At 42.5% G+C, this 13,179-nt stretch overlaps 1 protein-coding gene across 3 annotated transcripts in view; it reads right to left on the bottom strand.

The window, feature by feature from the left end:
* GNG2 (G protein subunit gamma 2) overlaps window positions 1-13,179 on the bottom strand; it is a 111,096-nt gene that overhangs the window by 22,156 nt on the left and 75,761 nt on the right. For 2 of the 3 annotated variants that reach the window (XM_070419712.1, XM_070419702.1), the window contains exon 3: window positions 671-786. In XM_070419712.1, coding sequence (XP_070275813.1) covers window positions 671-757 — 87 coding nt within the window. In that variant the 5' untranslated portion in view covers window positions 758-786. Of the gene's footprint in view, window positions 1-670; window positions 787-12,849; window positions 12,950-13,179 lie in introns of those variants that run through there. The other variant, XM_070419694.1, reaches the window with a different exon arrangement.

Here is a 13,179-nt window from a genome sequence, read left to right on the forward strand (position 1 = left end):
ACGACACTGTGTGTCGGTCAATTTTACATTTAAAATCTGATAACAAAGAGTTTGAATTTAAAGTCTTGGTTCCATATGAGTTAGGCTCAACTTAAGGCAAAGTGTCAGGTTAAATATGGGGAGTAAAAGAAAGAAGAAAAAAAATAGACTATTAACTTCCATTAAGCCTTTATGCTATTTGACTTCTCAGGGAGATCATGTATGATGGATTAAAAAAATACAATAATGACCTACAATGGTGAATTGGAAGAATTAGACATGAAAGATGAACAACTTAAACTTAGAACTTAAATCAGGACAGAAAAAAATTAAAACCCGAATAAGAAGAGGGTCCTACAAGGTAAGGGAGGTGGGTTGGTGGGCTGTGTTCTTCAATTTCCTTGGCTAGAATTCAGTTAGGAGCCTTTTATTTCTGTTTTGTTTTGTTGTTATTGTTTTGTTTTTAATTCTACATGCACAGCCAACTTTAATTTATACTATCGTATTATGCTGGAGAAATCTAGAGAAAGCAGACATTAGAAAAATGAACTTTTGCCTAATTATGAAGTTTCTCTTCCATCCTCACTGGTTTCATCGCTCTCTATGGAAAAAGTAGTAAATGACAGGTTGCTGCCAAGCATGCTCCTTGTAGTCAGGGCTAGATGAGCGGTGTGGGTTATGTTGTCCTTACCTTTATCCTGTCGATGTTGGCTTCCATCTTCAGCTGTTCCACCAGCTTCCTGGCTTGTGCTATGCTGGCAGTGTTGTTGCTAGCCATTGGAGTGCCGGGTGGGTTTTTCAGACACCCTGAGAAAGAAAACGAGGAGGAAGAATGCATCAGAGAAGTCAGGAGCTGCCAAATGCGCAAGTTCATCAGAACCGAGGGATCTCAGAAGAGTGGCTGGAGTCAGGCCTGGCTAATCCAGCCCTCTCTCTTCAGTCCAGCTCTGCCTCAGACTGTCAGGTGGACCAGAATATGGAGTTTGCTTTTCCAACTCCCTTGACCTTCTGCCCTTCCATTCTTATTTAGGGGCAAAAAATGAAGTCTGTTACCGAGTCAGTCCTAATAAGATGTGCTACCACATTAATAAAGCAAGTTATTAACATGATCATAGTTTATTAAATAACTTCAAAATAATAAGGGTGAGTGTACACATTGTTACTGTTGTTATTTATAGGGTACGACTATTGTCAGATACTGTGGTAAGTGCCCTGGGAGGATGAGTGAAAGGCAGGTGGAGAGGGGAATGGGAAATTATGTAATCCTTCAGGACCAAAGACACCGAATTTACCATGTTTCCTTAACGGGCTCAAACACCAACTTTTTCGTTGATTCTAACCACCTAGGCCTATTACACTGCAGAGACACTGCAATGGAGGTGTGGCTTTGCAGTGTCACTGATCCAGCATTGTTTCAAATAGTCACTTCTCTTCACTCTGTCTGGAAGATGGCGTTCTTCACAACTACCCACTTTCCTCACAATTCTTCAGAAACACATCTATAGTGTCCAGGGGAGGGATTGCCAGGTCTAAATGGCTAATTATGTCAATGGGTTCACGAATGGCATTCGAAATGAAGTATAATAGACATTACTTTTTAAAATGTGAAAATAGAAGACAAGTGTTTAGAGAGCGGAGCTCTGTATCTATGTAGCTTGTGAGATGGCTTCTTTGCCCAGGCTCTGCCAGACCACCTCCTATCCTTGATCCCACCCCCTTCCACTTCCTATCCCAATTTCATTCTTCTTCTAATTCTTTCTTGGCCCCCTGTCTCACTTTATTCTTGTTGTTCATCTCGGAATGCCTCCTATTTTATTTTCAGTGCCCATTTTCCCCGCCTTCTGATCAGGTCTCGCTTCTGCCAAAGTGCCATGTGCTATTTCAGGACCATCTGTGTAAATGTGCCCCTTGGGGTCACTGACCCCCAATAATGAAGCACTGTCTGCAATTTCACTAGCCCTGTCTGAGGCTGCATGACTCAAGAAACGCGAAGCATCACAACACTGCTGCAGTCAACACGAGTTGAAGCTTGTTCTGAAGACATTATTTTAAAAACAGTGACTTCTGCTAGCTTTGGGGAATATTTTTATCTACAGATAAAGTAGGATCAGGTTACCATCTAAAAAAGGAAAGAGCACTTGTATGCATGCATATTAGCATAACCAATGGACACAGACACTGGGGCGGTGGGGGCTTGCCTGGGGTGGGAATGGCTGGGGGGGTGTCAAGCAGGGAAAAGGGAGACATATGTAAAACTTTAGACAATAAATAAATAAAAGAAAAAAAGAAAGAAGAAGGTAGTTCACAGAACAGCTACAGCAGATGATAAAAACTTCAGTTCCCCTTAAAGAAACCAAGGGTAAACAGTATCTCTGGTATGGAAGGGGTAAAAAAAATAAAAATAAAAAAAGTAAAGAACAAATAAAAACATGGGGAAGGAAGAATAACACATAATAAATTCAATACATATTTTTTTACTAAAATCAAGAAATAATTTTTAATTACCAAAAAAAAAACCCCAAAACAAAACAGAAACAAAAGACTATAAATTATTTCCCTAGGTTATCTAGTTCTTCATGACAAAAAAAATTATGTATGACTCTGTAAACAAAGAAGTCCCTTTCTAGAGAGTGCTATTTTATAAAGAATACTGAAAAATAAACTGGAAGATAAGTTAATTGTTTTCTCAATTTATTTTCAAAGGGTTTGGAGAAAATAAAGTGGGAAGGAAGATGCAAGGAATTTTAAAGCCACAAAGATCTCTGACTCTGCTTTCATATGCTTGAAGACCAAGAAACATGTAAAAACAAACACAAAAATAAATAAAAGGAGGCTTTAACAACTATGATTTCATCAGCATGGTTAGGGATCCAATGATCTTAGTCCTACAGAGAAATTAAGTATATGCTCCTAAATCAAACAAACATCTCACCAGTTTGCAAAACCTTATAGGGCCAAGATGGAATATTGACTTACCCAGCAGAGTAGCCTAACTCTTCTATTCACCCAGAGTTGGAAGCAGCCATGATCTACAAGCCCCTGGACACTGTTTTGTGAAGCCAAACTAAAATTTATCACACGAGAATACAGGCTAGAATACAGACTATCACAGAATTACCAAATCCTCATGGGGCCTGAGGGAGCTTGGAAATTCTGGTCAGCTATTCTTCTGCCCTTGAATATAAATGAGATCACAAAGATCACAGCTTGCTTCCAAATACTCCTTCTTGTTCTTCATTAGTAATATATATATATATATTACAGAGATCCCCCTCCTCCCACCTCCCACCAGAATCCTGAATTTTAACTGGGCATATTAAGCTCAACGATACATTCCCCAGCCTCCCTTGCAGCTCAGTCTAGTTAAATGACTTAAGCTTTGCCCAATGAGATATAAGCAGAAGTATCCTTGAAGAAAGGGGTATAACCTTTTCCTCCCCTTCCTCCTGCCACTGGCCTGGAGGGTAGTCATGTTGACCGTAGAGCTCCATCTTGAAGCTCTAGGCTACACTCCAGGGTGAGCAGGGAGGAGCTGGGTCCTTACTGACATGGTAGAGCCACCAGACCAGCTGTGAACTGGTTACCATCTATGTGAAGAGAAACGAGCACTGATCTTGTTTCCATCACCATTATTAAGGGTTTCTCTGCTATTGGCTAACAGATCTGCCATTAACTCAGTACATAACCCATTCTTTTCATTTGACTATCTAAGAAAGTCTATGTCTTAATGCCTGCTCATGTTCCTGGGAAAGCTGTGGATGTCCTGAGGAGACTGAGCCAGAAAGTCTATTGCTGTTGCAATACATTCCTATATATTTAGTAACGTAAATAATAGAGGTTTATTTTCCTGCAGTTTTGGAGGTCAGGGCTCTTAAATAGGTCTCCCTGGGCTCAATTCTAGGTGCTGGCAGGGCTGCATTTTTTCTGGAGGCTCTGAGGAAAAAGCTCTTTCTCTTCCTTTTCTAGCTTCTGGAGGCTGCCAGCATTCCTTGGCTCTTGGCCTTTTTCCCCATCTTCAAAGCCAGCGATTGTGAGTTGAGTCCTTCTCATGTCATATCACCCTAACATCTTCTCCAGTCACATTTTCCTTCGACTCTCTTCTGCCCCCTAACTACATTGGGCCCACCCAGATGATCCAGGGTAATCTCCCGATCTTTAGGTCAGCTGATTAGCAACCTTAATTCCATCTGCAACCTTATTTCCCCTTTGCCATGTAACAACATATTCACAGGTTTCAGGAATGGGGACATGGACATCTTGGGGGGCCTTTATCCTTCTTACCATAGAAGGAGACCTCTGTGCAGGCAGAGAAGGGAAGTAGGGAGGTTGGGGTTGAGATGGGAAAAGAAGAAGAATGGGGCAGGATGCCAGTCTAGACATGCTGGGAGAGAACATGGTGGAAATCGAAACGGACTTAAGTTTTAAGAGAAAAAATAAACATAGGCTTTGATCTGTGCTCCTCGTTTTAGGAAGATACATCCTGAATGTTCTTGTTTTACCATATGACCCAACAGAGGTCTAGTGCCCCTTTGAGAATCGCTTTGCACATTCTCCTTTTTCACATCCAGCTGCTTTCCCATAAAAGCACTGACAAAATCCACCCCCCACCCCCCGCCCCAACTGAAGACTGAAAACTGTGGAGTCCTAGACCAATGTTCCAAAGAAGTATGTGTTTTCCTAGAAAGTGGCTGTGGTAAATAAGAAAAGTTGGCCTATCGTTTAAGTTTGAGGCATTTCGACAAAACATTTTATACTTACACACACACGCACACACACACACACACACACACACACTCTTTTCATCCTATAAAACTGAAACTCTATATCCAATAAATAATAACTCCCATTCTTTTCTCCCTTCAGCCCTGAAAAACACCATTCTACATTCTGTTTCTGTGGTTTTGGCTATTCTAGATACCTCATGGAGGTAAAATCATACACTTTTGTCTTCCCATGACTGGCTTTGACTCTCTTCATGTCCTCCAAGTTCATTCATGTTGTAGCATGTGTCAGAATTTCCTTCTGTTTTAAGGATGAATATTTCATTGTATGTATATAGCATATTTTGCTTATCCATCTATCTGTTGATGGATACCTGGGTCACTTCCATGTTTTAGCTACTGTGAATAGCACCTCTATGAACATGGATATATAAATATCTCTCCATGACCCTACTTTTGGTTCTTTTGGGTATATCCCTAGAAGTGGAATTGCTGAATTATATGTAAATATTTTTTATTTTTTGGGGGGGAACAGCCATACTGTTTTCCACAGTGGCTGTACCATCCATATAATAAAAGGGTAATATGAAAATTGACCCTAATGGTGGAACTACCAGGACTGCCCCTTGGTGGTCAGTGTGCTTCCACAGGGGGAGCTCTGCCCAGCCACAAGCCGGGCTGATGGCTGCGAGCGCAGCGGCGGTGGCGGGAGCCTCTCCTGCCTTCTCAGCAGCACTAAGGATGTCCAACTGCGAGAGGGCGCAGGCTGGGCTGAGGGACTCCACCCCTCCCCCCTCAACTGCATGAATTTTCATGCACCAGGCCTCTAGTTTTACATGTTTATAAAAAGTACACAAGGGTTCCAATTTTTCTTTATCCTCACCAACACTTGTTATTTTCTGTTTGTTTAGTTTTTTGATAGTAGTCACCCTAATAAGTGAGAGGTGGTTTCTCTTTGTGGTTTGATTTTTATTCCATAATGATTAGTGATATTGAGCTTCTTTTCCTATACTTACCAACCACTTGTATATCTTCTTTGGAGAAATGTTTATTCAAATCCTTTGCCCATTTTTGAAATAGTTTTTTTGTTGTTGAGTTTTAGGAGTTCTCTATCTATTCTGAATATTAATCTCTTATCAGATATATGGTTTATATTTTCTCCCATTCTATGAATTGCCTTTTCACTTTGTTAATAGTATGCTTCAATGCACACAGCTTTTAATTTTCATGAAGTCCAATTTGTCTATTTTTCTTTTGTTGCTTGTGCCTTTGTTGTCATATCCAGGAAATCATCACCAAATCCAATGTTGTGAAGCTTTTCCCTATGTTTTCTTCAGAGTTTTATAGTTTTAGCTCTTACATTTAGGTCTTTGATACATTTTGAGCTAATTTTTATATATAGCGTTAGGTAATGGTACAACACCTTTCTTTTGCATGTGGATATCTAGTTTTCCCAGCACCATTTGTTGAAAAGACTGTCTTTTCCCTATTAAGTGGTCTTGCCACCCTTGTTGAAAATCATGACCGTATATGTGAGGGTTCCTTCCTGTGCTCTCTATTCTATTCCTAAATTAATTCTATTCTCAGTTAATTTCTAAGTATTTTATTCTTTTAACACTATTGTAAATGGAAGTTTTCAATTATTATCCTTTCCAGACTGCTCATTGTTAGTGTATAGAAATGCTACATGACTATTTTTTAATGGGGAGGAGGCAGCCTTTTGTCTTTCAATGCTACCTGAGTTGAGAGTAACTGCATGCTTTGAGAAGTGTTGTTGAGCAAAGGGTCTTGCACCTTGTGAACATAATGGGGCCCAGAAAAGTGTTGACAGAGCCCTGTTAGAGGCTTAGGCAGTTTCAACAGGGAAGCAGACGCACATCAGATATTCTTGGCGAATGTTCCTGTTTCATTTTACATGAAACCCAAATTGGGCAGAAATGACTTTTTTTTATAAGAGAGAAGGAAATTGTTCGAAGACACCAACTAAAATAGCTAAAAGGAAAAGTAAAATTCTGCTGAAAAGATCAGTCAGATAAAGCTTTAAAACACACATACCTCTTAAAAACAACTAAAAGCTTTTGGTTAAAAATAGAGGGAGATTCATCTCTATGCCTTGCTCCTCTCGCACCCCATCAGCCCAGTCTTTGGACTGCCTTGTGATGCACTGGAGGTTACCTTTGCCGAAGCCCAGTCTGGTCCTGGAGCCATCAGAGGGCCACTCCAGAGATTCACCCAGTGGTGGACTCCACTTTTCCTCAAAATCGGTGGAGCAGAAGGAAATTGAGTCCGAATCTGGTTCTCTTTGGTGAAACTCTGAATTCCTGAGGTCATTTCTGGGAGTCAGCTGGGTTGATGAGCAAAGGTTGGGTAGTGCAGCTAGAGTGACACTCTTTGGTCCATCAAGCTGTTCTGAGCTCAGCAACTGGTAGCGCTGTCAAGTGTTGTATCATCTGGCAATCAAGTTATGGCATAGAATTCGGGTGGTCACACATCTCTAAGTTTGAATTAGAGAATATGATACTGCACACCAATTCTTTCAGAATTCTATAGCCAAAAGCTCTTTTTAAAATTCTAATAATTGACCCTCTGGAATTTCCAAATAGGATTCAATCTATTCTCCAAGCCTCACTAGATTCATGGCAGTGGTTCTCAGTCAGCGGAGGTACCACCCCTTCAGAGGCATTTGGAAATGTGAGGGGTGGTCTGGGTTATGATAATAACTAGAGATGCTGCTGACATTTAGGGAGCAGAGGCAGAAGCTCTCGTGCCCTGCAGAGTGCCAGGCAACAATGACGTGGGCTGCTCAAAAGGCCCATGGTACTCTCGATGGGAAAGGACACTGACAAAGCAGCCACAGAGAGAGCCATGCATGAAAAATCCACTCAAAGAAAGTCCTCCGCGAGGAAAGTTGCAACTAACTGGGCTTTTATACTTGTGTCTTATGATCCCTATTACCGTTCCAGCGATGAATAAGTGTTACGTGCTCTTAATTCTCATTAGCATTATGCTTCATGGATGTTTGATTCCTGTTTATTTAAAAGAGAACAGTCAGAGGGTAGGCAGGGGAGGGTGGGTGGGAAGAGATCAATCAATGAACTTGCATGCACATATGTATATCCTGTGGATATAGACAACGGGGTGGTGAGAGCCTCGGGGAGGAGGGACAGAGCAGGCTGGAAGAGCTTAATGGGGGGAAAAAGGAGGAACTATGTGATACCTTCAACAATAAAGATTAAGAATAAAATAATAATAATAAAAAAAGAGAACAGCCCCTTTCTTGCAATGTGCTGGTAGAATGAGATTATGCTGGGTTTTATCTGCCAGCGAGCAAAAAAAATACAAACGACAAAACCCCCTAGAACAACAATAAAGCTTGTGTAGGAAAGATTGGCAGGACTCCGCAAGAATGTCCTAATTATCCCACCTGAATTCCAAACCCAAGAATAATACAGAAGGCATTTTTGTTTTTGTTTTCAACTGATGAGAGGAACACCCCCACCCCCACCCCAGCAATAGGGGAGAGAGGCCTGTCATGAACTAATAACCATTCGATGAGCTTTCTTTTTCTAATGATACATCTAGCATTTAAGTTTTTTTCAGGAGGAACCTTTCTGTTAAGAAAACACACATTTTCTTGCCACTTAGGCTTAGGAATAAACACACAACCCTTTATTTCTGTGACACGAAGATAAATAAATGTGTTGCTAATGGGGTTTTCGCCTTAGAGAGTGTAGGTTAATTGTGGATCCCATTCTTTTAATGCTCTAGCGGTGTTCTTTACGTCAGGCAGCCTGGCATCCAGCAGGCCTGCCTATGGCCTTTCATTTTAATTATCACTGTGTGTTTCTCAGAACTGTGTTTTGATATTTGCAGTAGGTGCTAAGGCGGTTTGATTTATTTGTTTTGTATATTTACAGGTTCAGATTACATTGGCAATAACGCAAACGATTTTAGGTCTAGAAAACAAATGAGAGGTTTATAGTCTCTCAGTCACCTGATGATACCTTTGGGATTCTCATCTGTCAGTTAGCCATATCATTCATTGGCGAGGGCTTTTGAATTAGAGGGCTAATTTCAAACGATTCTAATTAAAAATATTTCTGAGCTCCGACATTAGTCTCCTACATAAATATCTTTGTTACCTGTTCACACCACAGCCCAAGTTCAGCTTGGTCATTTTGCCACCCGTCTGTTTGGACCCCTACACGAATTTATTCCGCAGCAAGCAAGGACAGCCTCACGAATTGATTAGATTACACCTACAGAGGGTACAGTTAATATCCATTCCTGCGAAGGGCTTTACCAGTCAGAACGCCAGTGAATGTATGCATAGCAGCTGCGGTGTGAAGAATAATAATTGTAGGACAGGCTGCCAGGCTTCAGCGTAGCTCTTTGTCAGGCATCTCTCTGTTACCAGTTGGCCACTTTGACTTGATACCAAAATAGCACATTTCAATCTGTACTAATAAGCACACACTAATTTCTTTTTGGTGCTTCAGCCACTAGGGATATTTTCAATCAATAAGGGATTTCTTTGTGAAGCGTGTTGCTTCCCCCTCCACACTTCCAGGCCCCAGAGTCTCAGGGTTGGAGTCCATCTTGGACGCTCACTCTTTCCCAATTATTTTTTAAAAATCGGAAACGTCATCAGGATATCTTTTGGGGGTCACCATGTGCTGGTCTCCTCCCTTGCCTTCGCTCATATTTGAGCAGCAGTGTGGAGACTGGAGGAGGAGAATGAAAACAGAGATGAGAATGGGGCAAGTGGGGGGGACAGTGAGGGGGGTAGAGAATACCCACACAGACTTAGGCATGGAGGAGCTTGGTGATAAGGGGTATGAAATGATGCTGAACTCCACTGGGTGCTGACTGATATTTGAAGAGGAGAGGGGGGAGGGGAGGAGAGGGGAAAGGAGGGGAGGGGAGGGAGTCCAGGGAGATGAAAGAGGCACCGGAAGATATCCTCCCCTGGGGAGCCTCAGGGAATTCACAGGCAGCCAGGATGAGAGCGCTGGACAACACAAGCTGGCGAAGGGGAAAGATGGATTTGTAAACAAATCAAAACAGGGGCCTCCTAAGTACCTCCCCACCTCCCCCCATCTTTTAGTGCTTCTCATTTCCGGGAATTCAATTTTACAGGCCAAAAGCTCTGTTCTTTCACCAGAGGGCCAGAAACTCATATTAAAAATGAACATTAGCTTGTAAACCAAGAGCTTGCCGTGTGCCAGGAAGTGGGCCACGTACTTTAAAGCATTATCCTATTTAACCCTCACAATTCCAGGGCAGCGAGGAACACTGCGTCCCGGGTTGGAGGAAACTGAGGTTTAGATGAAGTCAGAACATTAGTGTTTCTGAATCATGCTCCCCAGAGAAAGGTTTCGTCCCAGCCCTCTCCATTCACATTTTTAGAGGCAGCAGACCGATCCTAATCTGGGGACTATGGTATATGTTTGGCCATTTCACAAACATAATAGCAAATTTTACCGTCTTTGTAGCTCAGGGAGAGCAAGTGGGAATGAGGGCTAGTGTGCCAATAGGGAAGGAAAATCAAGGGAGTAACATCAACTTCAAGTCCACTCTGTACTATTTCTGTGAGGGTTTGCTGGGATATGGCCACTTGCCCAACAGAAGAAAGACAAGATCCCATCTGATTTCTCTCAAATCAGCATGGGAGCCATCAATGCCGTGTAGGTGGAGAGTAAGACACAGCACAGCTCCCCCATTCCGCTGGGCTGCCGGAAACCATGGTTTGAGATGGCAGGTCTCTGCTTTCCAGTAAGCTGCTGCTCTGAAACAGCTTCTCTGTGAGACACAGCCTTCCTCTTGGAGAGAGCATCCTTGGTTAGCTGCTCTTAACGACCTTGACAAAAACACATCCCTCGAACAAGGTTGACTCAAAGTCATGGATTTTACAGATTATGTAAAATGAAACAGGAATGAACAGGCCATGTTGCAACTTAAAAATGACACATAAGCTTTTCATTTTTATCTGGGCCTTGGATAAGGAAACGGCTTGTTATCCATAAATGGGGCTGACATTCTTAGGTGTTAGATGGGCTTTGTTCACATCAAGGAAAAAGGATTAGTATTTTGTATGGCATATGTTGGATTTTTCTCTTTTTTTCTTTTTTTTTCTTTTTGTAAATATGGAAGCCCAGACCATGAACCAGTAGGATTCCAACAAAAGAGAAATAATGAGCTTGTTTCCATAGAAATGGCTCTGTTAACCTCCTGATGTCTAATACTCTGCAACAGCAGGCAAAGGGGATCTGACAGGCTGCGGTCTTCTGCATCCCTGTAGGACATTATCTATTGGTTAATTAATTTCTTAAAAAACAACAACAACCTACTGCTTCAATTCTAAATTCTCAGTGGATCTCAAGGTGTAGACAACCCCTGGAGTTTGTCCACGCTTCCCTGCCACTGTTCCAATGGCCCCTGAGGCTTACAAAATGGTAACAACGGAAGTCCTTTGATTGAGCTCCTCAACACACCCGCCCCCCCTCTCGTGCGCGCCCCCCCCCCCCGCAGTAAGAACCGGACCTCCTCCATTCAGGTTTGTTTTTTTATCACTGTGTTGTCTGGGGATATTCCCTGTGATACAACTGACGGGTTGTACAAGAGGAAAAAACAGACACTAGGCGATAGAAGATCTGAATTCTAGTGTATTCTGAGATTCTCAAGCTGTTTTACAGTGGGAAAATCATTTAATCTTTCTGGAGTTCAGTAGCTCAGTTGTAAACTGCAGGATTGCAGGATTGTGCTTCCTGCTTGTAACAGCGTGTTATAACGAATGGAGTGCTACACAAGAAGCAGGCATGAGTAGAGAATGACCACTACTATTTACTGAGCAACTACTAAGCACGGTGACCCAAGAATATGACATACATTACCTCCAATGCTCACAACCAGGAACCCAGGAAAGGAGTAAGGGACTAAGTCAGTGATGGCGAACCTTTTGAGCTCAGCGTGCCAGCATTTTGAAAAACCCTAACTTAACTCTGGTGCCATGTCACATATAGAAATTTTTTGATATTTGCAACCATAGTAAAACAAAGACTTCTATTTTTGATATTTATTTTATATATTTAAATGCCATTTAACAAAAAAAATAATCAACCAAAAAAATGAGTTCGCATGTCACCTCTGACACGCGTGTCATAGGTTCGCCATCACTGGACTAAGGCAAAGGGGAAAAACAAACAAACAAACAAACAAAAACCATAATGATGTCCAACTGTGACTCTGTTAAGTGAGAACTTAATAATAAGCAAGAACTCAAAAAAAAAATCCAAAGGGAAGGAAATCTTTTTGGGGAGGAAGATGAGTACATCTTTACATTCAATTTTGAACTTTCTGATTTGCATTGACTACCTATGGAAGAGATGGAGATGATTTGAAAATCAATTATGACATGGAATTAGCAAACAAGGATTTAGTGAGCGCTTCATGTGTGCGAGTCAGACGCACATGCCCAGGTTACACACAGGGTCTCTAAGGAAACCAGCCACCGAGCAGATGTGCTACCCCAATCATTCTAGGCAGGCACTTTCTTTCATTGGTATCTTCTGGAGGCAAAGGCTCACATCTGCGTATCGTAGCTACAGAAGAAACCTCAAGCCTAGCACTGAGGCTAATTGCCTTCTGCCTCCTCCTCAGGCTGATCTCCTGTATGTAAAGGCCAGCAGAGCATCTGTGCACACACAGCGAGCATTTCCATCAAAGTCTCCACTGCCTGCTGCTGCCGGCATCCCCCGCCCTAGTCTTCAGCCAAACCAGCCTTGCTCCCTGTTCTCCCGACACAGCTCATGCCCGTGGCGGCCATGATTTTGCCACATCTCTCATCCCTCCTGCACACTTATAGCTGACAGCCCAGCTCCAGCCGCCTCTCGTCCTCTGAGAAACCTGCCCGGCAACGACAGCAGCCTCCTCAGTCCCTCAAGCCCACCCCAGCCCGGGAGCCAGTGCTAGCAGAAAACAAGCCATTCCTCTGCCTATTTTTAAAATTGCATGCCGACTGGTATTATCAATTATTAGTATTCTGTCCAGAGTCCCTCCCATAGATATTTATAAAACGTGCCCTTCTATCCCCCAAATTGCTCTAAATTTTTCTGTCTTCGCTGGTTAGACAGGTCAAGCCAGGCTTTACCCTCGGGCTCCTGTGCGTGCTGCTCCGAGGTCTGCAATGCTCTGCAGGGCTGCATCTTCCCTGGGAGGGGCCGCACACAGCCGCTGCTTCCTCCTGCAGACCTGCGTCAGATGCCGTCTCCTGATCACACTGTCTGAGTGCTGCGTCCGCCCCTGTCATTCCCCAGCACATCGCCCTGTTTATTTTCTTCAATGCATCACAATCACCTGGAGTTACTGAATTCATTTATGTATCATCAGTCTCTTTTCTCCTCTAAATGTAAACACGTCAAAGACCCTGTCTGTTGTATTTATAGACTGAGCTCAATACGTATTTTAAACGGACGTAAGT

Source organism: Myotis yumanensis, unplaced genomic scaffold (assembly GCF_028538775.1).
Source record: "Myotis yumanensis isolate MYYU_CA2020_CCGP unplaced genomic scaffold, mMyoYum1.0.hap1 SCAF_1, whole genome shotgun sequence".
NCBI classification, from domain to species: domain Eukaryota; kingdom Metazoa; phylum Chordata; class Mammalia; order Chiroptera; family Vespertilionidae; genus Myotis; species Myotis yumanensis.